This window comes from Salvelinus sp. IW2-2015, linkage group LG23, assembly GCF_002910315.2.
Source record: "Salvelinus sp. IW2-2015 linkage group LG23, ASM291031v2, whole genome shotgun sequence".
Classification (NCBI taxonomy): Eukaryota; Metazoa; Chordata; class Actinopteri; order Salmoniformes; family Salmonidae; genus Salvelinus; species Salvelinus sp. IW2-2015.
The window spans coordinates 42,362,807-42,386,313 of NC_036863.1; the positions used below are offsets into that span (position 1 = coordinate 42,362,807).

General features: G+C 41.9%; 1 protein-coding gene across 2 annotated transcripts; it reads right to left on the minus strand.

Moving 5' to 3' along the window:
- Window positions 1-239: 239 nt before the first annotated feature.
- On the minus strand, window positions 240-23,507 carry LOC111950512 (serine/threonine-protein kinase 26). 2 transcript variants are annotated; one of them, XM_070434649.1, is made up of 11 exons: window positions 23,076-23,507; window positions 11,941-12,171; window positions 2,880-2,936; window positions 2,683-2,791; window positions 2,392-2,549; window positions 2,056-2,241; window positions 1,779-1,927; window positions 1,556-1,652; window positions 1,350-1,412; window positions 1,118-1,245; window positions 240-907 (listed from the first exon to the last, which is right to left on the minus strand). In XM_070434649.1, the coding sequence occupies exons 1-11, from the start codon at window positions 23,124-23,126 to the stop codon at window positions 892-894; spliced, it is 1,245 nt and encodes a 414-aa protein (XP_070290750.1). In that variant the 5' UTR covers window positions 23,127-23,507; the 3' UTR covers window positions 240-891. The 2 variants fall into 2 exon arrangements, with proteins under 2 accessions (XP_070290750.1, XP_023823906.1); XM_023968138.2 differs by lacking the exon at window positions 240-907 and having other exon boundaries at window positions 1,114-1,245.

The following is a 23,507-nucleotide window of genomic DNA, read 5'->3' on the forward strand; positions in this document are numbered from 1 at the left end:
GTGTGTGCAGTGCATATTTCCTTCAGAAGTAGACCTCCAATAGGATTGCCCTTATAGAGCTAAGATCCCATCAGATAGATATGATTTGTATCTTTTGGAATGAGAGAGCGTGATACAGCTTTTGCGCAGCAAAGTCTTCCCATTTCCTATACAGTCTTTCCTAATGCCCAAACAAGTGACCCCCTTTTCCAATTGTCACCGAACAGAAGTTTCCATTTATGGACATCCACTGGTCTGAGCCTTTCCCCCACCCACGGACTGCTCTCAGCAGAGGTATTGAACTCCTGTGGTTTGACAAGATATGCAGTTCTCCAAACAGCAGGTTTCTAAATGCTACAAGTGACATGAAGATGGTAAGCTAGACATCGGAAACAAGTGCAGTACACTGAACATCTACAATATAACTACTTAAACATTTTTAGTAGCAGTAAAAAAATGAACTCAAAATTGAAAACTAAACTGACTTAAGTAGACGTCTTATGCTCAGCAGAAGATTGATGTTACGTCCTTATAATCTTTTTTTTTTTTATTTTTTTTTTAAGACTTAAAATATTACAAAACTAAATACTATTGACTAATATAACATTAACACGCTCTGCTTTGGGCACCAGCTTGAGCCTACTTTAAAAAGGGGTTAAATAAAATAGCAGAAACATATTTCAACAAATATACATGAAAAAAAAAACATTTTTGGTTATAAGATCAGTGGTGTGCACAGCAGGAGTCCTCCCTCTTTCCCTGCATCCAATGGTCCTGGGGGGCTGATCAGAGGAGAGGCATGGAGGATGGTGGGAAAAGGAATGGGGGGATGATGGGGAAAAGGCATAGAGGCTGATTGATGCACTCTGGAGGCGTTCCTATCAAGCGTCTAAACCTGCCCTCCACATGCCACTAACGCACAGAAAATCTGATGGAAAAGTCCACAGAAAGAAAAACACAGTTGAAGGCCACCTGCTCCAAATTGTAACATGTAATCTCCAAATTGTAACATGTMATCTCCAAATTGTAACATGTAATCTCCAAATTGTAACATGTAATCTCCAGAAGAACCATCCAGCCAATAGCCTAGTCTACGTCACTAACTATAGTCCCCCCCCCCTGCTGTCCCCTAACTCACCTCTGGAACTTGTCGACGATGCGGTTGACCATCTTGTCTGTGACTCCAGGGCAGATGTCCTCAGCCATGTGGAGGTTTTTCTCCAGCTCCTCTATCCCTCCCTTCGTCTGTCCATCCCTGCGCTGCAGCTAGGAGCGGTGGAAATGGAGAGACAGAAAGGCAAAACAATATAGATTACTCAACTCATCTTTACAACTGTTATAAAAGAGCGCCGATGTAGTAGAGTCTCTACCTCGGTGAATACCGGGGCGATCAGTGTGGTCAAGCTGGCAGACTTCTTCAGGAGGTCTTGGTCCTGTCATCAAATGGAAAGCAGAGGAGAACATTATAGACCCATGATACTCTCCCGAATTGTTTGCATTAGCCCACAACTAACATTAACACAACTAACATTGTAATTACATTCACTTCCTTGTCCTCCCACTCAGGCCAACTCACCATTCCATTGGAAACATTATTCGGGTCTTTCTTCTTGCGAACAGTAGTAAAGGACCAGCCTGGCTGGGAGGAGTCATTCTCCTTGTTGCTGGACTCCCTGGGAGACACACAACAGATAGGATTATCCACAGGTTTAATGTTACTGTAGTTCAGACAGGGTCTCAGATCAAATCTTTATCAACTCTTAGGCAAGGGTACAATGTTAAGAGCCTTCACTACTCACGAGTCAGAGTCTTCAGAGCTGGAGTCTCCGTCACTGTGTCCCTCGGCCTTCCAGCGTTTCAACCGGTCTATCAGCTCAGTGAGGTAGGACGTCTTCTTGGCATTCTTCACTATGAACTTGTGCTTCAGAAGCTCCTTAGCTGTTGGCCTCTATAAAGGGGAATATTGGCCCACAATTAAAAGGCAGGCTAACCATGGACAACCCCTAAATAATGCAAGATAGTCAAGTCATGGAACCATGAGAAATAAAAGACAAAGTGCTCAGGCATTGTACTTACAAATGAAGGGTCTTTGTTGAGGCAGGAGTCTATAAACTCTTTGAAGGTCTTGGAGAAGTCTCCACTGAGGGTGGGTGGGGTGTTCTTTGGTATGAGGAAGAGGACCCGCATGGGGTGCATGTCTGAGTTGGGAGGCTCACCCTTGGCCAGCTCGATGGCAGTGATGCCCAGAGACCAAATATCAGCCTGGAGAAGGGTGAGTGTTAGAGAGGGGCCAGGAATTCAGTGAAAGTAAGTTTGCGGGATTTGACAGCATGTTTATGTCATGAAAAGAGGACACGCCTTCAATTCCAAGTGCCCTCCACTAAACACAGAAGAGAACAGAAAGCTGGTAACCTTGGAGTCGTAGGCAGACTGTTGGATGACCTCAGGGGCCATCCAGAAGGGCGTGCCCACGAACGTCTCCCGTTTGATCTGGGTGTCTGTCAGCTGGCCCGCCACGCCAAAGTCTGCCAGCTTCACTTCGCCACACTCGGACAGGAGCACGTTGGCCGCTGCCAAACCACACACAACCATGATAATGTCAACAGCAATACATGACACACTACCGGCACAAGAGCTAGACTACCGGATATATTAACCCTAATACTGCAGCTCGTCTCTACGGAAGATATTCCACACACACACCTTTGATGTCCCTGTGAATCTTCCTCTCGGAGTGGAGGTAGTCCAGGCCCTTCAAGATCTCCTTCAGCATGGTCGCAATCTGAAACTCGTCAAATGCCCCTGCTCGCAGCTAGACAAGACATACAGTGAGCACACATACGCAAACCTACCAACAGACATTTGGGGGGGGGGGGACACTGACATATTGTAACTCTTACCAGGTCCAGAGCTGAGCCACCACCAAGGTACTCCATAATGATCCATAGTTTACTGCCCTGTACAGAGAGAGAGAGAGAGGTAGAAAAGAGGGAACCATTAGACATGATTTTAGGCCGAGGCGCCGTAGGTAACCCCCCCCCCAAGTCCCGCCCTTGTCCCACCCCCCCCGGGAAAGATTTGTATCATGTTCTGCACCTGTTTCTTTACCTCAAGCCTACTTTACCTCCAGGCTACTGTTGTCACCCTCCCTTCACATTTCTCACTGTTTTACCGGTGAAAACGTCCACGCAGCATTTGCATTGCCGACCATCTGATCTCAAATCGGTTTCATGGGAATATGCATTTAAATCTTTAGGTTATGCYCATATTTTGCCTAATGGTGCGCGCTGTTCAGAAAAATGTCACCATTCGCACAATCATCCTAAAATCTCATAATACACGAGGTGGTRTTTTGTCTTACAGTAACGTTATACTATTATAGTCGGTTCTCATGTACAATACTATCATTATATATGATCTTGCAGACATTTTTATCTTTGATTTAACTTTATTAAAACGAGCRCCATTCACCAGAGTAGCCTGTTCTCTACAAGTAAAGCAGAGACTGTGTATACAAGTAGAATACAGCACACTCGCAGAAGCTTCTGGACCTTTCGCTTCCGGGAAGAGGGGTCCAGAAAAGTCAGATCCCCAGCCACGCCGATGATTTTCATTTCAACCTCATGCAGGAGCTACACATGGCCGTGAACACGTTTTCCATGCAGAATATCTTTTATGTGCAAATAGAAATAACCTTGTGTCTGTGGCAACCTCACCAATGCCCTCAACCCAAGCCCAGATACAAAATCCCTGCCAAGTGCCGACATGTGCGAGTCTTGGGATTTGTCCACTTCACAAACATATTGGGAGATCATCCAATAAGACTCCCTAACTGACGCATATAAAAATCACACGATGGTCCAGATTGAGGCACGAGGGAGAAGGTGGGCTGCAGAACAAGAGCATACTCCGAGTGAAAGGTGGAAAAGCTGGCATTCAACACGCCACACTGCTCTCAGCAAACATTTCAAGGCCCTGGCAAAATCAGGGGTGGGTCACGTCACCCTCTCTTCTAGAAATAMAGGTATTGTAACATAGCAGAAGAGGGTTCTTCTGTTAAGCGACAGTGTATTTCTAATGGTACGGATCGAGTCGTTGCCGTTTAAGGAACAGACAATCAACACCTTTTGAATTGTAGCCGATTACACTCGCAACTGTGAAACAAAGCTTTACATAACGTCATTTGAACGCTGAGAAGTTAATTGACTGCACTCAAATTGGCCATTTGAATTTTTGGGGTTCACATAATATTCAATAAATACAGTATCAGTCAAAAGTTTGGACACCTACTCATCCAAGTTTTTTTTTTTTTTTTTTTTACTGTTTTCTACATTGTAGAATAATAATTGATAATGAAGACATCAAAACTATGGAATCATGTAGTAACCAAAAAAAGTGTTAAATCAAAATTTATTTTAGGTTCTTCAAAGTAGCCACCCTTTGCACACTCTTGGCATTCTCTTAAATCAGCTTCACCTGGAATGCTTTTACAACAGTCTTGAAGGAGTTCCCACATATGCTGAGCACTTGTTCGCAGCTTTTCCTGTACTGTGGGTCCAACTCATCCCAAACCATCTCAATTTGGTTCAGGTAGGTGATGCGGCTCTCCTTGGTCAAATAGCCCTTACACAGCCTGGAGCTGTGTTGGGTCATTGTCCTGTTGAAAAACAAATGATAGTCCCACTAAGCGCAAACCAGATGGGATGGCGTATCACTGCAGAATGCTGTGGTAGCCATGCTCGTTAAGGGTGCCTTGAATTCTAAATATAATCACAGAGTGTCACCAGCAAAGCACCCCCTCCATGCTTCTCGTGTTTCTTGGCCCAAGCAAGTCTCTTCTTATTGGTGTCAATCAGTAGTGGTTTCTTTAGAGGAATTTGACCATGAAGGCCTGATTCACGCAGTCTCCTCTGAACAGTTGATGCTGACGTGTGTTACTTTTTAAAATTTTAACTAGGAAAGTCAGTTAAGAACAAATTCTTATTTACTCTAATGAACTTATCCTCTGCAGCAGAGAATAACGGACTGGCCATCTGGCGCACCGGGAGTTTTCCCGGTGGGCCGCTTGACAATTGTGGCTTGAGCAAAGCAAAATATAAATAACCCCAGCCCCCGCTTAAATAAAAATAACCAAGTTCTGTATGTCTGACTGGCCCAGGCGAGTGTGCTGCCGGAACTCTGCCACTGTGATTGGGTATTACATCTGTCAGCCTCTCTCCCCCAGCCAATTACTTTTGGTCCAGTCCAAACTAACTTTACCTGGGCCCCACCCCTTTCCCATCTCTGTTAAGTGGTGACATTTGGATAAATAGTGGAGTGGAGCAAGATGGACAAACAAAAAGAGAAATAACGTAAAGGTGGTGCTGAAAAGCGGAGAGAGAAGAGGTTGAAGTCCCATGAGGCTGATGCAGCCAAATGTTTTAAAATAAATTATTAATTTGGYGCCGTTACCAGTCAATCTCAGCCTAATGAGCCCGAAGGCACTGGCAGCAGAGAGGAGAGAGAGCAGCCCATTGAGCCCAGCGATACCAGTTCAACTGTTAGTCAAGGTTTTGCAGCTGAAGCGGTAAGACAGAAGACAATAGGGATAAAATAAGCAATGTTTGGGTTTGGCTAGCTGGCTATTCAGCTATATCGGGTGCCTTTTGTTGAAACAAGCTCTCGTCACTGTCACTTTTCGTGAACCAACCAATCACAGCCTGGATGGGGCGGGACATTACAAAAAAGGTTGACGTGCTACAGCAAACTTTTGAAATGTTGAACTCATTGTTAGTACTTAGACACTAACCACCAACGTAGACCATTACTCTTGCACAAGGATTTAATGACGGAACAAAACCTACAAAAATTATAAAATGTTGGTTGTGTATTTCTTAAACTGCTGTATTGTCCAACTGGAATGAATATTATACTAGTGGTATATAGTATACTATATGAAACTATGAATATACTAACATTATACTATTATATTAACATTATACTTTTCATTTAATGTTATAATATTATACTAATTTATACTAATCCAGGTTGAGGATAGTGCATCTGCAGTGGACAGATGTGCATTGAGCCAGAGCCAGGATGCCACTGCCACTCCAATTTTTGATTATTTTAGAAGGCTGAAGTCAGGGGACCTAGATGTTTTTTAGTTTCCACCCCCAACAAAAGTATGAAAAGTCTGTGGTGCAGAAGGTTATCTTTTGTAAAAATGGGACCAACAGGAAGTGGCTGTCATACAGCAAAGAGAACCATGCTTTATTCTGCTTCCTTTGTATGGCATTTGCAAAGCCCACAGAGAGCAGCCCTTTCATGAACGGAATGACAGACTGGAAGCATATCCATCAGAGAGTGGGAGCATAAGAGCGTTATGCATAGAGGTTATGCTGAGGCCGACTTTCTAAGGTCCTCCAAAGGTAACATTGAGAGCCTGCTCATCGGCAGTCAGATGTCTGCTCATAGAGAGCAAGCGTGCAGAACAAGGCAAGTGCTAGAGAGCATTATAGACGTTGTTAAAGTCGTAGGCGAGAGGGGTCTGAGCTACAGAGGCCTGCAGTCTGAAGCAGCTTATACGTTAGATGACAGCAGCATTGACCATGGCAACTTTTTAGAGATGATCATTCTGCTGGGAAAGTGTGTGTATGAAAGAGCATCTCACTGCCTGCATAGAAAAAAAGAAAAAAACTGCATGAGTCTGGGTCAAGAGGGGGCAGAGGCTCTGTAATCACTCTATTATCAAAGACTACCATCGTTAACGTCATTACCACCATCCAACACACAATGCAGGCCACCATAGCAAGTGAAACCCAGGATGCTGGTATGTCTTCAGTCCAGATCGACACTACGCAGAACATTACGACACAAGATCAATGTTCTGTCATAGTCAGATGTGTGACCAACGTCATCCATGTGGTTTCACTTGTGGTGAAATGCGAGGCATCCACTGGACAATACTTTGTCCAGGTACTGAGTGAAGTGCCGGAAAACATGAAGCTTGACATCAGCAAGTGCATTGGCAATTCCACTGATGGAGCCACTAGTATGCAAGGCCAGTATAAAGGCTTCTCTGCCCTGCTCTCTGCAAAGTCCACCAATCAAGTGCATGTGTGGTGCTATGCACACATTTTTTAACCTTGTTTTGGCAGACACAACAGAGTGTCTTGGTAAGTGGGTCACTTTTTTTCTCTCATTAACAACATAGCTGTGTTCTTCCGTGAATCCTWCCAGAGGATGAACATYTGGGAGAAGGAGAGCAAGGACCGGAGACACAGACGTCTTGYTCCAATTGGAGAGACACGCTGGTGGGCTAAAGACARTGCCTTAAAGAAGKTCTTCGGAGCCTTTGGAAATCCAGATGAGGGTCTGTATGTTGATGTCCTTCTCACTCYTTCAACCATACAAGATCAGAAAAACAACACTACTGYACGGGTCAAGGCACACGGATWCATTGAGGGGCTGCTGAAGTGTGAAACAATACTTACAGCTCAGATATTCCTCMGAATATTTCAGGTCACCTCACCAAGTCCCAAAATACCTTCAAACAAGTGGAATGGACATTCTGTCTGCGCATCGTATGGTTGTGTCTACAGAGGAGCAGCTGAAAGGAACGGCAAGAGATTTTGAAAAAGTCAAGCCAGCTGCAGACACATTTGTTCCGTGGGCCAACAGGAAGTTGCAGGAATCGGGATGAGGAAACAGAGCTGGAGTTAAAGACCAATCTGCCAACGAAAAGGGCTGGAAAGAAGAAAACCATGCCTGGASAGATGGCACWAGATKAKACYTTTACTGGGGCAGAGWGYGCATACAGGATTGGTGTCCATACTCAAATGCTGGATATATAGTTATTAATAGCATCCATCTGCGATTTCTGAGTAATGGCACTTTGTATGCCGACATGRCTCTTCTGGACCCTAAAAACTTTAGTCAGCTAACATCCAGTGCAAGTGGCTTTCCACAGACAGCACCTTCAAGAACTAAGCAAATGTTTGATCAAATTTGACAGCAGAGCGACGGTGGCCAATTTATAGAGTGGGCTCATGAGTCTATGTTTAAACAATAGGGATTTGAAGAATACACAACCACGACTATGGAGGATCATGGACCTGAAGGAAATTAAGACGAGGTGGAGATGGTGAACAAGAGCTGTACATCTTGCAAGGACTGTCCAGTGTGTTGCTACCGTATTTTTAGTCAGTACAACCTATTGACCGACGCSTACCACATCCTGGGCCTTGCTTACAAGTTCCTACTTACCGGTCAATAAGCCAGGTAGCTTGCAAGCGGAGCTTCTCTAMTCTGAAATTCATCAAGAGTAGGCTCAGGAGCACCTGGAGGCTTTTATGCTCATGGTTACCGAGCGAGATGTTTTAATGGCCCTGGACAGTGACCTGGTTATAGATAGCATTGCTGAGAGAAGTGAGCTGCAAAAATGTCTAATTTAAGGAAGGAGGATTTAAGGAAATATGTTTATTTTAATTTTATTCCGACTTGCCTACTCACCAGTCTTTCCACCAACACATTTCTTCCTGTATTTATTTTACTGGCCAGATGGTTCCAGAGATTCTTGCCACCTTGCTGCCAATGCCAATAAGTGCTCCTTCTAGCCAGCCTCCTAAGAGCAACACGTTCCCCTTGTTCTATTTTACTGAAGTTGTTATAAATATTGGTCAGTAAACTTGTTTACATAAAGTGTGGAGTGGGTTGTGTGGATGGTGGGGTATCGCTGGGGGGGGGGTTTTGGTGGGCCGGTCTGAATCAAAARGTCCGGGGCCATTTTTCATTCCCAGTCCGTCACTGGCAGCAGAGGTAACTCTGGGTCTTCCTTTTTTGTGGGGGTCCTCATGAAAGCCAGTTTCCTCATAGCGCTTGATGGTTTTTGTGACTGCACTTGAAGAAACTTTCAAAGTGACTGAACTTCTTAAAGTAATAGACTTAATTGAAATGCATTCCAGGTGACTACCTCAAGAAGCTGGTTGAGAGAATGCCAAGAGTGTGCAAAGTTGTCATCAAGGCAAAGGGGAACTACTTTGAAAAATCTCAAATATAAAATGTGTCATTTCATACTTTTGATGTCTTCACTATTATTCTACTATGTAGAAAATAGTCAAAATAAAGGAAAACCCTGGAATGAGTAGGTGTCCAAACTTTTGACTGCTATTTACATAAAGTAACTTAATAAAAAAAAWAWAWATATTATACATTTGCAAAAGTGTCAAAAAAACTGTTTTTGCTTTGTCATTATGTGRTATTGTGTGTAGATTGAGGATGTAAAAAATTAAGAATAAGGCTCTAACGTAACAAATTGTGGAAAAAGCCAAGGGGTCTGAATACTTTCTGAATGCACCATATATTACCACTTGTGAATGATGCCCAGCTTGTGTGCATTAAGGCAATTAACAGTCCATGCCTTTTTTTGCGACTTTTTCAAATCAGAGTCCCACACCTCATGTAGCCTAGCCCATAGTCCTATATGTTTTGATGAGGTTTGTATCACAATTGAAGAGGCCAAATAACTTCTTAAAATGAAGCACACTAATCCGCTTTACAATGGGTGTAGAGCCTAACTGGCAAACAGCGCGAGTTTCAAGTTGGGAGAAGATAATTTTCACCAGAAAATTGCACCTTGATAATAACCGCATGACATGCATAAATCGCATTTGCGGTCACTTTGAGAATGCGGTTTTCCCACTAATGGAATATTCCCGCTTATAGCCTACTGCCGTGTGTATTGCTGCGCTTATAATGTGAAGAAATACCATAATAGTTTACCTACATTTTAAGCTAAACGTTCTGATCTGTTGTGTCAGCCTCATTGCTTAAAAAAGTATTTTTGATGCTAGTGCATCGCATCCCACAACTGTCCCAGACTGTTTGGAATATKTATTTCTTGCACAGAATAGGTCAACTTTGYACTATTGGGGAAAGTAGATGCTTGCTGTTCATTAGGCCTACTCATCTTGTTGGCTGACGAAAAGTAAATGTAGACAGTTCTTTCCATATCTTAAATATGCGCCACGGAATTGGTGGCGATGTCTCGGTCTTCACTTGTAGCCTGTGAGAAAGACCCGATCACGTGACAGAGCCATGTGAGAGAGGTGCTTTGGAGCACGCAGCCAGGAGAAGGGAATTATAATGAATTATTGTATTCAGCCCATGTGCACAACAGCCACTGGCCGCTGTAACATAACGTTAATAACTCTAAAATTAAGCATATAGGAGTACTTGTTTCTTTGTTAACCGCTCAACACAGAATAGCTGCATGTGCGCATTCCCTCAAATCGCTTGGAGAAAATATAATTTATATATTTTATTCAGCAATGTTCAATTGTATTCTTCATACTATAAAAAAAATGCCTCGGAATTCTAAGCAAATCTTAACTGCTAAATGATCCATTGTAGCCATAGCCAGATCAGGGCCTAACATAAGAAYAACTCAGAGTATACTATTCTGTTCTTCTGAAATAGACTACATTTTCTTCATATCATGTTTCTTAAGCCCTGTCTAAAATAATGGATGTATTGTGATGGTGTAGGCTACATTACATGGATTTAAATGTAGATGTTCCAAAAGGTCTGCATCAGCGGCTTGTAGGATATGCGTGGAGGCCAGGAGATGCTAAATGTGTTTATGTTAATTAACGGTCAATTACCGTGAGACAGACAGTTATTTGCTTGACAATCACCGGCTGACAAAATTTCACGACCACAGCCCTACTCCCTCCCCCTGAAATTGTGTGCTACAATATGCCATTCTATATTGATTCTCAACAGGGAATCCATGTTTACTTGACAGAACACAACCTTTCTTAGGTTTTTGCCACATATTAAATTGAAAGAGTAGACTCCTTTTTTCTGAGTAGATTACTAATCTACTGCCTTACCTCAAAGTCCCACCCACAGTGATTGATTGACAGGTCTAAAACCCTACCAACTGTGACACAAACATCCTGCCCCCTCCACTGACAATCCCACCCACAGTGATTGATAGGCCGAACTGTTAAAGGGATAGTTCACMCAAATTACAAAATTACATTTGTTTCCTTACCCTAACTGTCCACAGCAGCAGAGCAAATAAAACACATAACTTGAAGAACAATCATCATTGTGGCAATTCATTCATATCTTAAGGTAAAACTGTAAATATGACTAATCTCAAGAGATGACAGGTTTAATGTTAAAAAGGTTATTTTACCTGAGAAAATAGTCCTGATCATATAGGCCGATATCCAAAACTACTAACACACTGAATTCATACATTTTCAGTCATTTTAATTGTAAAGTCATGTTTTCTACTCAATACCACAACTCATTTTACCAATCTAGGACATAAAGTCGTTAAAGTATTCAATAATTTAGCTGTGTATTTCGGACGGAATCAAGGCATTAGAATTTACCAGAGGCCACCAAAATAGAGCTCAATCAGCCTTTTTTATGTATTATTTTTATTCAATTATTATTATTTAATTTTTTACACGGGCATGGCCCCCCCCAGACCGGAACTCCCTGGCTGGCTACATTTTCTATTTGGCTGGATACTCCATATACTTACAGAAAACAACATCGGATAAAAAAGCTATATTCCAAGCCACAGCTCCATACTACTTATCAGACAGAGAACTGATACTGTATACTGGTTGTTGGGGTGGGAGGGGGGTCCATGGAGGGCTTTTGATCATTTTATTGGATTCCTCCTGTCTTACTCATTGGTAGGAAAAATTATGATCCAAATCGGATGTTAGGTACTATATATTTGTTGACGATTATATGAAACAAATAAATAAAAATGCCAATTTGGGTGCAATCAATTACCTTCATTTCTCAGATCAAATTATATTTCAACCAAACCTTTCAGGAATATTAATTTGATGTTTCTAACTAACGATTTCAGAACAATCCGAGATGGTGGGTGTCAAATCCTCTTTCTGGTGCTTTTTGAGGTGGAACGACTGCAGTGTGCGTGTGCGTTACCTTGAGGTAGGAGCCGTAGTACTTGGTGACGTAGGGGCTGTCACACTGGCTGAGCACGGTGATCTCCTGCTGGATGTCCTCGATCTCATCCTCAGCCTCCTCCAGGTCAATGGTCTTGATGGCCACCACATTCTGGGTGCGGTTGTCGATGCCCTTGAACACCTCGCCGAAGGAGCCCTTTCCAATACGCTCCAGCTTGGTGAACAGCTCCTCGGGGTCCGTCCGGCTGTTCTGAAGGTTCAGAGACAGAGACATAACAGTTATGTGGCAAAAAATTTAAAAAATGAAACATTCCTTACCCCAGGACACCTCAACAGGTGAAAAAAGAAAAAGAGAACYGTTTCAACATAGACCTGATCATTTATTCACGGGACTTACGTTTCAGCGTAATCTCCTTCATCAGAGCTTTATGTGGSTAGTTTATACTGCTGAATGAGTCAAAAACAGGAAGTTGCCATTTCTTTAATTAACGTTGAACGGTGTGGCTTCATAGTTTATTGATAGGCCGGCTATATAAAACTGATGATCCAACTGTTTTATAAAAGAATAGCCTACCCAATTTGAAAAATCCATATAGCCTAATCTGCACTGTAACCTCTCCCTWGATGACCACAAGCATGTTTGCAAAGAGAGCCTGTTGGATCCAAATAAATGAGAAACTGTCTTCTGTTAAGCTTATTATCGCCAAACCTTGTTCTAAAATGTGGGACATTTCAAATACAGCAACGGTGAAAGGGTGTGGCATTGAGATTACTTGGAAGAAGACACGTTATGACCTGAAAATGGGTTTTCACAGACAGATTTATGCCCTAGCGCATTTCTCAGTGTTTCCGAAATTTTTATTTAGCAGCGGTGGTCCGCCGCTGCCAAATCATGTCCTCCACTCCAAAAATACAACGTACGTAGAAAAGATAATGGCGTTTTATATATATATATATATTTTTTTTTTAAATAAGATCAACTTCCAGAACTAACAACCACCTAAATAAAAACTAGACAGTCAGGGAGAATCTAAAATTCAGAAAATGGCATGGCATGGGGCCCCCATTGACATGGTTATAATGTTGGAGTCACTCAGATGGCATAAGAACACAGCATATATTATGGATACATTTGTAGAATTACAGGAAATTTGCTTTAAAACCGCTATTTTTCTCAGCCCCATGGAAAAATTTGTAGAATTTCAAGAAATTTGCTTTAAAAACAGCAAACTGGTAGCCACCGCTGCCGAAAAAAATACACCAATGTATTAATCTGTACAGAGAGTGGTGGAAGTCAGTGGCACCAGCCTTGGTGGAAGTCAGTGGCACCAGCCTTGATCTCTCCCTGCCCTGACTATTAAGAGCCCTGTCTGGCAGGCTGGCACAGAGGCAGGAATAGATGACTGTCTTTGGTCACCTTTGGGTGTACGGGGCTTCAGTGTGACAGGACTGCCTAGAATGGCAGCAGCGCCAGTGTCTGGGCAGAGCCTGGCTCATGGCGTCACAGAGGGCCAGARCAGCTATAGGAGGCTGCATYCTGCCCCGAGTCTCACGCATCTAGACCGTCCTGCCTCAGATAAAGCTGTGAGCACTAGGCTAATCTGGAGACTGCCCAGGCCAGGACCTTAATCAGTTTGTTACCACCACATGGCAGAACATGTTGGGCTGGAAATAACTTCAGTCAACAGAATTTCTTGGGAGGAAGCTAGCTGTCTAAATTCAACAGGCCTATTCTGATTCAAAAGTAAAAGCTGAAGAGAAGAGGCCCCTGTGCATATTGTGGAAAGAACATGCAGGCAGCATGCTCAACATTTAACAYACACACGTCGTGTGCATGGGCCCCGGTTCCAATGCACTGTTGACAACTAACCTAGCGCAGACTCAGGTGTTACCCACAGCAAACAAGAGTAAGGAATACTTCCTCTCAGGCCACACCCTCTTCAAGTTGACAGAACACWTCAATGTGGCCAATGCTACGGGTCATTGTTGGCAATATCACACCAGTCTCACAAAACAGTAAGGCTTGCCGCCTGATTTAGCGTCAGACTTTGGACTGCAGAGGTAGGCCTAATGCCTATACGAGAAAACAAGAGGAAATCACAAGGGAGTTGCTGATCTCCCTGGAGAGAGAGACAGGTGGATATCCTGCAGTTAGGAATCCATTTGCCAGAGCAATGAAGCATGGTGAACAAACGTCATTACTAAAGCCCCAGGGAAATTACTAATATCAACCACCTCTTATCAATGCAGCCTTCCTGCTGTTGCACAAGGCAGCTTGAGTACTGGAGTTCTGCAAAGTAGCCTTAATGCCTATGTTTTGCAATGACCATACTAGAACTTAGCAGGGAGAGAATAATCTGCAGATAAGACAATGAGAGAATGTTCATATTTGTCACAATTGACTTTCCTTGCCTTATAATATGTTACATTTCAGACGTGTTAGATAAGTGTGGCTAAACTGAAATAGAAAACACCCAAAGCCTAATCCCCAATTTAATAAATTGGTATCCAAAATATAACTGAAAAAGCATGGAATCTCACTTTGGTAAAGTAATGTCATAGTTCCACCCACAAGGGTTCTCATGGAGCAATCTTCCCTTTAAATGTTCAAAACATCAACGACAGAAATGAGACCTAACGATGTAACGTTATTGCACTGAAATGTTCTCATCCATATCAGATTACAGGCTGTAAATGCAGAACAGCAGTTGTAGCTAGTGGCTTAGGCCTATTTCAAGTCCCAAATCTAGTGAACGGTGACCATATGGCAGCCCAAACAATGTATAATTTGCCAAGGCAAAGGATACACAAAAGATGCTTTCAGTAGACCAGAGGCAAACACCTGTGMCTTTCTAYATACAGTTGAAGTCGGACGTTTACATAAACTTGTTTTAATGACTCCAACCTAAGTGTATCAACCACTCCACAAATGTCTAGTTAACAAACTATAGTTTTGGCAAGTCGGTTAGGACATCTACTTCATGCAAGACACAAGTAATTTCTCAAACAATTGTTTACATAGATTATTTCACTTAGAATTCACTGTATCACAATTCTAGTGGGTCAGAAGTTTACATACACTAAGTTGACTGTGCCTTTAAACAGCTTGGGAAATTCCAGAAAATGATGTCATGGCTTTAGAAGCTTCTGATAGGCTAATTGACATCATTTGAGTCAATTGGAGGTGTACCTGTGGATGTATTTCAAGGCCTACCTTCAAACTCAGTGCCTCTTTGGCGTTGACATCATGCGGAAATCCTAGAAAATAGAAAACCTCAGAAAAAAATTTGGACCTCCATGGACATCCTTGGGAGCAATTTCCAAATGCCTGAAGGTACACATTTATCTGTACAAACAATAGTACGCAGTATAAACACCATGGGAACCACGCAGCCGTCATACCCCTCAGGAAGGAGACGCTTCTGTCTCCTAGAGGATGAACTACCTTGTGCGAAAAAAGTGCATTTCAATCCCACAACAGCCAAGGACCTTGTGAAGATGCTGGAGGAAACAGAACAAAGTATCTATATCCACAGTAAAACGAGTCCTATATCGACATAACCTGAAAGGCCCGCTCAGCAAGGAAGAAGCCACTGCTCCAAAACCACCATAAAAAAGCCAGACTACGCTTTGCAACTGCGCACATGGGACAACGATTCTTACTTTGGAGAAATGTCCTCTGGGTCTGATGAAACAAAAATAGAACGTTTGCCATAATGACCATCGATATATTTGTAGGAAAAAGGGGACACTTGGCAAGCTGAAGAACACCACCCCAATCGTGAAGCACCATCTCATGTCCTGTGGTGCTTAGCGCGCAGATGAGACTGGTGCACTTCACAACAATAGATGGCATAATGAGGATAGAAAAATGATGCTGATGTGGATACTATTGAAGCACATCAAGACATCAGTGCAGTGAAGTTCCAAAAGTTGGTCGCAAATTGTAAATCTTCCAAAATGGACATATGACCCCAAGCATACGTTTCCAAGAGTTGTGGCAAAATGGCTTACGGACAACAAAGTCAAGGTATTGAGTAGCCATCACAAAGCCCTTGACCTCAATCCTATAGAAAATGTGTGGGCAGAACTGAAAAAGCCTGTGCGAGCAAGGAGGCCTACAAACCTGACTCAGTTACACCAGCTCTGTCAGCGAGGAATGGGCCAAAATTCACCCCAACTTATTGTTGGCGAAGCTTGTGGAAGGCTACCGGAAACATTTGACCCAAGTTAAACTATTTAAAGGCAATGCTACCAAATACTAAGTTAGTGTATGTCCTCTGACCCAGGGGAATGTGAGAAAGAATAAAAAGCTGGAAATAAATCATTCTCTCTGCTATTATTCTGACATTTCACATTCTTTAAATAAAGTGGTGATCCTAACTGACCTAGAGACAGGAGATTTTACTAAGGATTAAATGTCAGGAAGTGTGAAGAACCTGAGTTTAAATGTATTTGGTAAGTGTGATGCTAAACTTCGGACTTCAAACGGGTGTGATATGGTTAGTGTATGGTATGTTATGTAGTGTAATGTATGGATGGTGATATACACACACACACAGTGCATTCGGAAAGTATTCAGAACCCTTTTTCTTTCCACCATTTTATTAAGTTACAGCTTTTTTCTAAAATTAATTAAATAATTTCCCCCCGCCTCATCAATCTACACACAATACCCCATATATGAACAAGCAAAAACAGGTTCTAGACATATTTGGGAAAGTGTATTAAAAATGAAAAAACAGAAAATACTTGTTTGAAAGAGATGTGCCATTTCCAACACACGTGGGCCAGCCCGCTGTGCGAATTACGATTGTACTAGCAATGAAGCTTCCGGCCCTCGCCATTTGAGTCACAGCTAAGCAAGATACACACAGCAGAGCAAAAGCAATGACATGGTGCACATATCTGCACATATGTGACGTAGTACGTAACTTTTGGGGACCACTTTTGGCTCATGAGCGCTACTTTCAGAACCTTTGGCTAAAAAGTATACAAAAAGTACAGATTCTCTTTAACAGGGCTTTGTGAATCTCTTTAACAGGATGAGCCAGAACAGCTTCAATCCACTTTGGCATAGATTCTACAAGTGTCTGAAACTATTGCTGGGATGCGACACCATTCTCCCACAAGAAATTCCATCATTTGGTGTTTTGTTGATGGTGGTGGAAAACGCCGTYTCAGGCACCGCTCCAAAATCTTCCATACTTGTTCAATTAGGTTAAGATCTGGTGACTGAGATGGCCATGGCATATGGTTTACATCATTTTCATGCTCAACAAACCATTCAGTGACCACTCATGCCCTGTGGATGGGGGCTTTATCATCCTGTGGGCAAAGCCATGGAGAGGCTTCTCTGCAACTTCGCTATTACTATTACACTGTTATAATCAGTAGTATTTCATTATTATTAGTATTAAAGTTATTACCTCTAAATATTAGTCTAGTATACCAATTAAGAAGTGTCAGATTGKAGAGGAATTCTGGAAAAATGCAGATTCCAATTGACGCACCAAGTCCGATGCGTTTTTCCCCTCCACTTTCCCCGATCGATTCGCATAACGCCACCGACGCTACTGTGGTCATTCTCTATGGAAATATGTTGTTCAAAGTGTCTAGAGGACACAGTAATGAGAGAAAAATAATATATTACTGGAAAAATTATACACTGCTGAAAATATTATGATATAGGCTATGCATCCTGTAGGATGAATCAGGAAGAGAGCTTGGCAACGTTTCATTCAGTTGCACCACATTTAATAAGAGAAGAAACGCAAAATTGTCACCGGTTGTCATTCCCTGCACATATGCTGACCCTGCAACAAGACAYAGGTTGTTGTTTTCTATCTGATTAAAGAGATGAAGTCCAGACAGGCTAGTCCTATTTTAGGAAATGGACATAAGGAAAAAGTGAACTCATACATGCACACCACCCACCTAAAAGGACCCATCAATCAAGCTGCCTGCAGCGCATCTAACTCAGACATAAGCAAATCACATTTGTCCTTTCCCAAAAACATATTAAAAACCTTGCCTTCAAATCCTTTCTGTAGAATATCAAAATGAATGCTACATCAATGTAGCCCATTGAGGATCAGTGRTGGAAAAGTACCCAATTGTCATACTTCAGTAAAAGTATACAGTACATTCGGAAAGTATTTAGACCCCTTGACTTTCTCCACATTTTGTTACTTTGCAGCCTTACTCTAAAATTGATTCAATCGTGTTTTCCCTCAATCTACACACACACCACCCCATAATGATTGTAATACATTTGCATGAATAAAAAAAAAAAAATAACAATAATGAAATATCACATTAATATAAGTATTCAGACCTGTTATTCAGTACTTTGTTGAAGCACCTTTGGCAGCCATTACAGCTAGAGGTCGACCGATTAAATCGGAATGGCCGATTAATTAGGGCCGATTTCAAGTTTTCATAACAATCGGAAATCTGTATTTTTGGACGCCGATTTTTTTTACACCTTTATTTAACTAGGCAAGTCAGTTAAGAACACATTCTTATTTTCAATGACGGCCTAGGAACGGTGGGTTAACTGCCTTGTTCAGGGTCAGAACGACAGATTTTTACCTTGTCAGCTCTGGGATTCAATCTTGCAACCTTACAGTTAACTAGTCCAACACTAACCACCTGCCTCACGAGGAGCCCGCCTGTTATGCGAATGCAGTAAGAAGCCAAGGTAAATTGCTAGCTAGCATTAAACTTAACTTATAAAAAAATCAATCAATCATAATCACTAGTTAACTACACATGGTTGATGATATTACTAGTTTATCTAGCGTGTCCTGCGTTGCATATAATCGATGCGGTGCGCATTCGCGAAAAAGGACTGTCGTTGCTCCAACGTGTACCTAACCATAAACATCAATGCCTTTCTTAAAATCAATACACAGAAGTATATATTTTTAAACCTGCATATTTAGCTAAAAGACATCCAGGTTAGCAGGCAATATTAACCAGGTGAAATTGTGTCATTCTCTTGCGTTCATTGCACGCAGATCAGGGTATATGCACAGTTTGGCCGCCTGGCTCATTGCAAACTAATTTGCCAGAATTTACGTAATTATGACATAACATTGAAGTTGTGCAATGTAACAGGAATATTTAGACTTATGGATGCCACCCGTTAGATAAAATAAGGAACGGTTCCGTATTTCACAGAAAAATTTACGTTTTGTTTTCGAGATGATAGTTTCCAGATTCGACCATATTAATGACCTAAGGCTCGTATTTGTGTGTTATTATGTTATATTAAGTCTATGATTTGATAGAGCAGTCTGACGAGCGATGGTAGGCACCAGCAGGCTCGTAAGCATTCATTCAAACAACACTTTCGTGCGTTTTGGCAGCAGCTCTACGCAATGCTTCAAGCATTGCGCTGTTTATGACTTCAAGCCTATCAACTCCCAGATTAGTGCGTAACCATGTGAAATGGCTAGCTAGTTAGCGGGGTGCGCGCTAATAGCGTTTCAAACATCACTCGCTCTGAGACTGGAGTAGTTGTTCCCCTTGCTCTCATGGGTAACACTGCTTCGAGGGTGGCTGTTGTCGATGTTGTCCTGGTTCGAGCCCAGGTGCGGCGAGGAGAGGGATGGAAGCTATACTGTTACACTGGCAATACTAAAGTGCCTATAAGAACATCCAATAGTCAAAGGTATATGAAATACAAATCGTAGAGAGAAATAGTCCTATAATTCCTACACCTAAACGTCTTACTGGGAATATTGAAGACTCATGTTAAAAGAACCACCAGCTTTCATATGTTCTCATGTTCTGAGCAGGAACTTAAACTTACTTTCTTACATGGCACATATTGCACTTTTACTTTCTTCCCCAAAACATTGTTTTGCATTATGTAAACCAAATTGAACATGTTTCATTATTTATTTGAGGCTACATTGATTTTATTGATGTATTATATTAAGTTAAAATAAAAGTGTTCATTCAGTATTGTTGTAATTGTCATTATTACAAATAAATTAAAAAAAATAAATAAAAATAGGCTGATTAATTGGTATCAGCTTTTTTTGGTCCTCCAATAAATCGGTATCGGCGTTGAAAAATCATAATCGGTCGACCTCTAATTACAGCCTCGAGTCTTCTTGGGTATGACGCTACAAGCTTGGCACACCTGTATTTGGGGAGTTTATCCCATTATTCTCTGCAGATCCTCTCAAGCTCTGTCAGGCTGGATGGGGAGCATCGCTGCACAGCTATTTTCAGKTCTCTCCAGATGKTCGATCGGGTTCAAGTCCAAGCTCTGGCTGGGCCACTCAAGGACATTCAGAGACTTGTCCCGAAGTCACTCCTGYGTTGTCTTGGCTGTGTGATAAGGGTCWTTGTGCTGTTGGAAGGGGAAYCTTCGCCCAAGTCTGAGGTCCTGAGYGCTCTGGAGCAGTTTTACATCACGGAKCTCTCTGTACTTTACTCCGTTCATCTTTCCCTCGAGCCTAACTAATCTCCTAGTCCCTGCCTCTGAAAATCCAGACAGCATGATGCTGCCATCACCATGCTTCAATGTAGGGATGGTGCCAGGTTTCCTCCAGAAGTGACACTTGGCATTCAGGCCAAAGAGTTCAATCTTGGTCTCATCAGAACAGAGAATCTTGTTTCTCATTGTCTGAGAGTCCTTTAGGTGCCTTTTGGCTAACTCCAAGCGGGCTGTCATGTGCCTTTTACTGAGGAGTAGCTTCTGTCTGGCCACTCTACCATAAATGCCTGATTGGTGGAGGGCTGCAGAGATGGTGGTCCTTCTGGAAGGTTCTCCCATCTCCACAGAGGAACTCTGGAGCTCTGTCAGAGTGACCATCAGATTATTGGTCACCTCCCTGACCAAGGCCCTTCTCCCCCGATTGCTCAGTTTGGCTGGGTAGCCAGCTTTAGGAAGAGTCTTGGTTCCAAACTTCTCCCATTTAAGAATGATGGAGGCCACTGKGTTGTTGGGGACCTTCAATGCTGCAGAAATGTTTTGGTACCCTTCCTAAATCTGTGCATCGACACAATCCTGTCTCGGAGCTCTACGGACAAGTCCTTCGACCTCATGGCTTGGTTTTTGCTCTGACATGCACTGTCAACTGTGGGACCTTGTATAAACAGGTGTGTGCCTTTCTAAATAATGTCCCATCAATTGAATTTACCACAGGTGGACTCCAATTTATATAAACATCTCAAGGATGATCAATGGAAACAGGATGCACCTGAGCTCAATTTCAAGTCTCATAGCAAAGGGTCTGAATACTTATGTAAATAAGGTTTCAGATGTATATATATGTATCTATCTACACACACACACTTCTAAAAGCCTGTTTTCGCTTTGTCATTATGGGTTATTGTGTGTAGATTATAAAAAATAAAAAATGCTTTATCAAAGTCATCCATTTTTTAATAAGGCTGTAACATAACAAAATGTGGAAAAAGTCATGGGGTCTGAATACTTTCCGAACACACTGTAGATACCTTAATAGAAAGTTACTCAAGTAAAAGTATTTGGTTCTAAATATACTTAAGTATTAAAAGTAAAAATCATTTAAAATTCATTATATTAAGCAAAGCAGACGTCACCATTTTCTTATTTTAAATAAGAAATTTAAAAAGCAGACGGCTAGCCGATGGCTAGCCACAGGCACACACAGACAATTTACAAATGATGCATTTGTGTTTAGTGAGTCCCCCATATCAGGGGCAGTAGGGATGACCACGTATTCTCTTGATAAGTGCGTGAATTCAACCATTTTCCTGTCCTGCTAAGCATTCAAAATGTAACGAGTACTTTTGGGTGTCAAGGAGAATGCAGGGAGTAAAAAGTACATTATTTTCTTTAGGAATGCAGTGAACTAAAAGTTGGCAAAATATAAATAGTAAAGTAAAGTACAGATACCCCAAAAAACGACTTTACACCACTGACGAGAATATAGACAACTATTAGAAAATAGAAACATACACGCAGCCTGTCCATAGCCTAATGATCAGCCTGTCCATAGCCTAATGATCAGCCTGTCCATAGCCTAATGATCAGCCATTGATCAATTTTAGTGAAGCAATGGGGGTGTACTATAAATTGGCAATGAACTGGAGGGGAAGTTTGAATGGCGAGAGTGACACAGTCTAGCTCTGGTGTGATATGATCACATTGGCTAAATTGATATCTTGCTACACTGATGCATTGTAAACATTAAAAATCAGGCAGAGAAATGAATTAATAATTCACACAATTAACCCAGACCTGCCATTGGCAGTGGCATGTCAGTGTCATCAGTTTATTTTCGCATGTTCAATTTTACGTCTAACTATGATGTTTGGTTAAGCACTTCTCACGTGATCAAATGTGAACGAAGAGTCATCTGTCATTGAACTACAAACACTTMATTGAAGAATCCCTACTGTCAACCAATCACCGACGAAGGGGAATTGACTTCGGCTACCAAACTTCGACAAGCCTCAAGAAAAAAAAGTGCTTGAACCCTGCCGTACATCAAAACGAACACAAACGTCACAAAAAGTCGTCATAATATATGCGCGAACTGTTTCGACTGGGACGCATAGATCACGAAGTCTTGCGCTACCGGTGCTGGCACATGCGCAGATCAAATACACCGCTGGAACGCTGATTAAACTGTTGAGTTTAGTTACATGTCCTAATAATTCTAAAGATTGCGCAGAAAACCAGGTGTTTTAATCGGCGTATGCTTACTTTGATTTTGACATTACGCCGATTACGATAAGCAGAGTAAAGTGTGTACATGACTATTGCCATACGTTACTCGGCCTAGTACTGCCATAATCAGTTTAATATCAAATTATGAGTGTACATGTAGMTAAACGTACGTTGACAGACGTGTCATTCCTTCCTGTGAACTGTCGATATATACCTGAGTGCTCAYAAAGCTGGTTAGCTAACTGATTTGTGTCATGCCCTCAAAACGGTCTAGCAACAATACACCAACTGGATACAAAACTAGCTAAGTTAGCGGCTGTAGTTAAGTTACTTAGCTATTAGTTAACTAGCTAGTTATGAAGTTACACACTAACAACGTCCTGCAATCTTGCTAACTGACGTTACTCAACTAAATGCAAGAAAGCTATTTAACGTGAAATGGTTATTATTGAAAAAGTTGGGAGGCCTCCACTTACCTGCATCCCAGGCACTTGCACCGCAACCGGTGACTGGGCCATCTTCCGCATCCAAATGAATAACAGAAAACCAACCGATTAACGTTTTAGATAACTAACCTAGCGAACTAACGTCAGGCAACCCAGTTTGTGGTTTATTATTCGCTAGTTAACGGTAGCAACCTATTTTCCTTTGAAAAACGTAGCTAACTGCTAAAGTCGTCGTAGCTAGCTGACATTACACACCCAGCCTTAACGCTAGGCTAGCTACTTCAAAACAACAGGCGACTGACTATTCCATGACATCGATATTGATGTTTTAACATTAATTTATAGTTGTAAAACAATGTCTTTGATGTTACGACAGGCTATTCATCTGTGTATTTAGCTAGTAAAAAATACAATCCAAAAGTGCAAGCAGTCGACGACTTGTTGTCAGAACTACGTTGATGT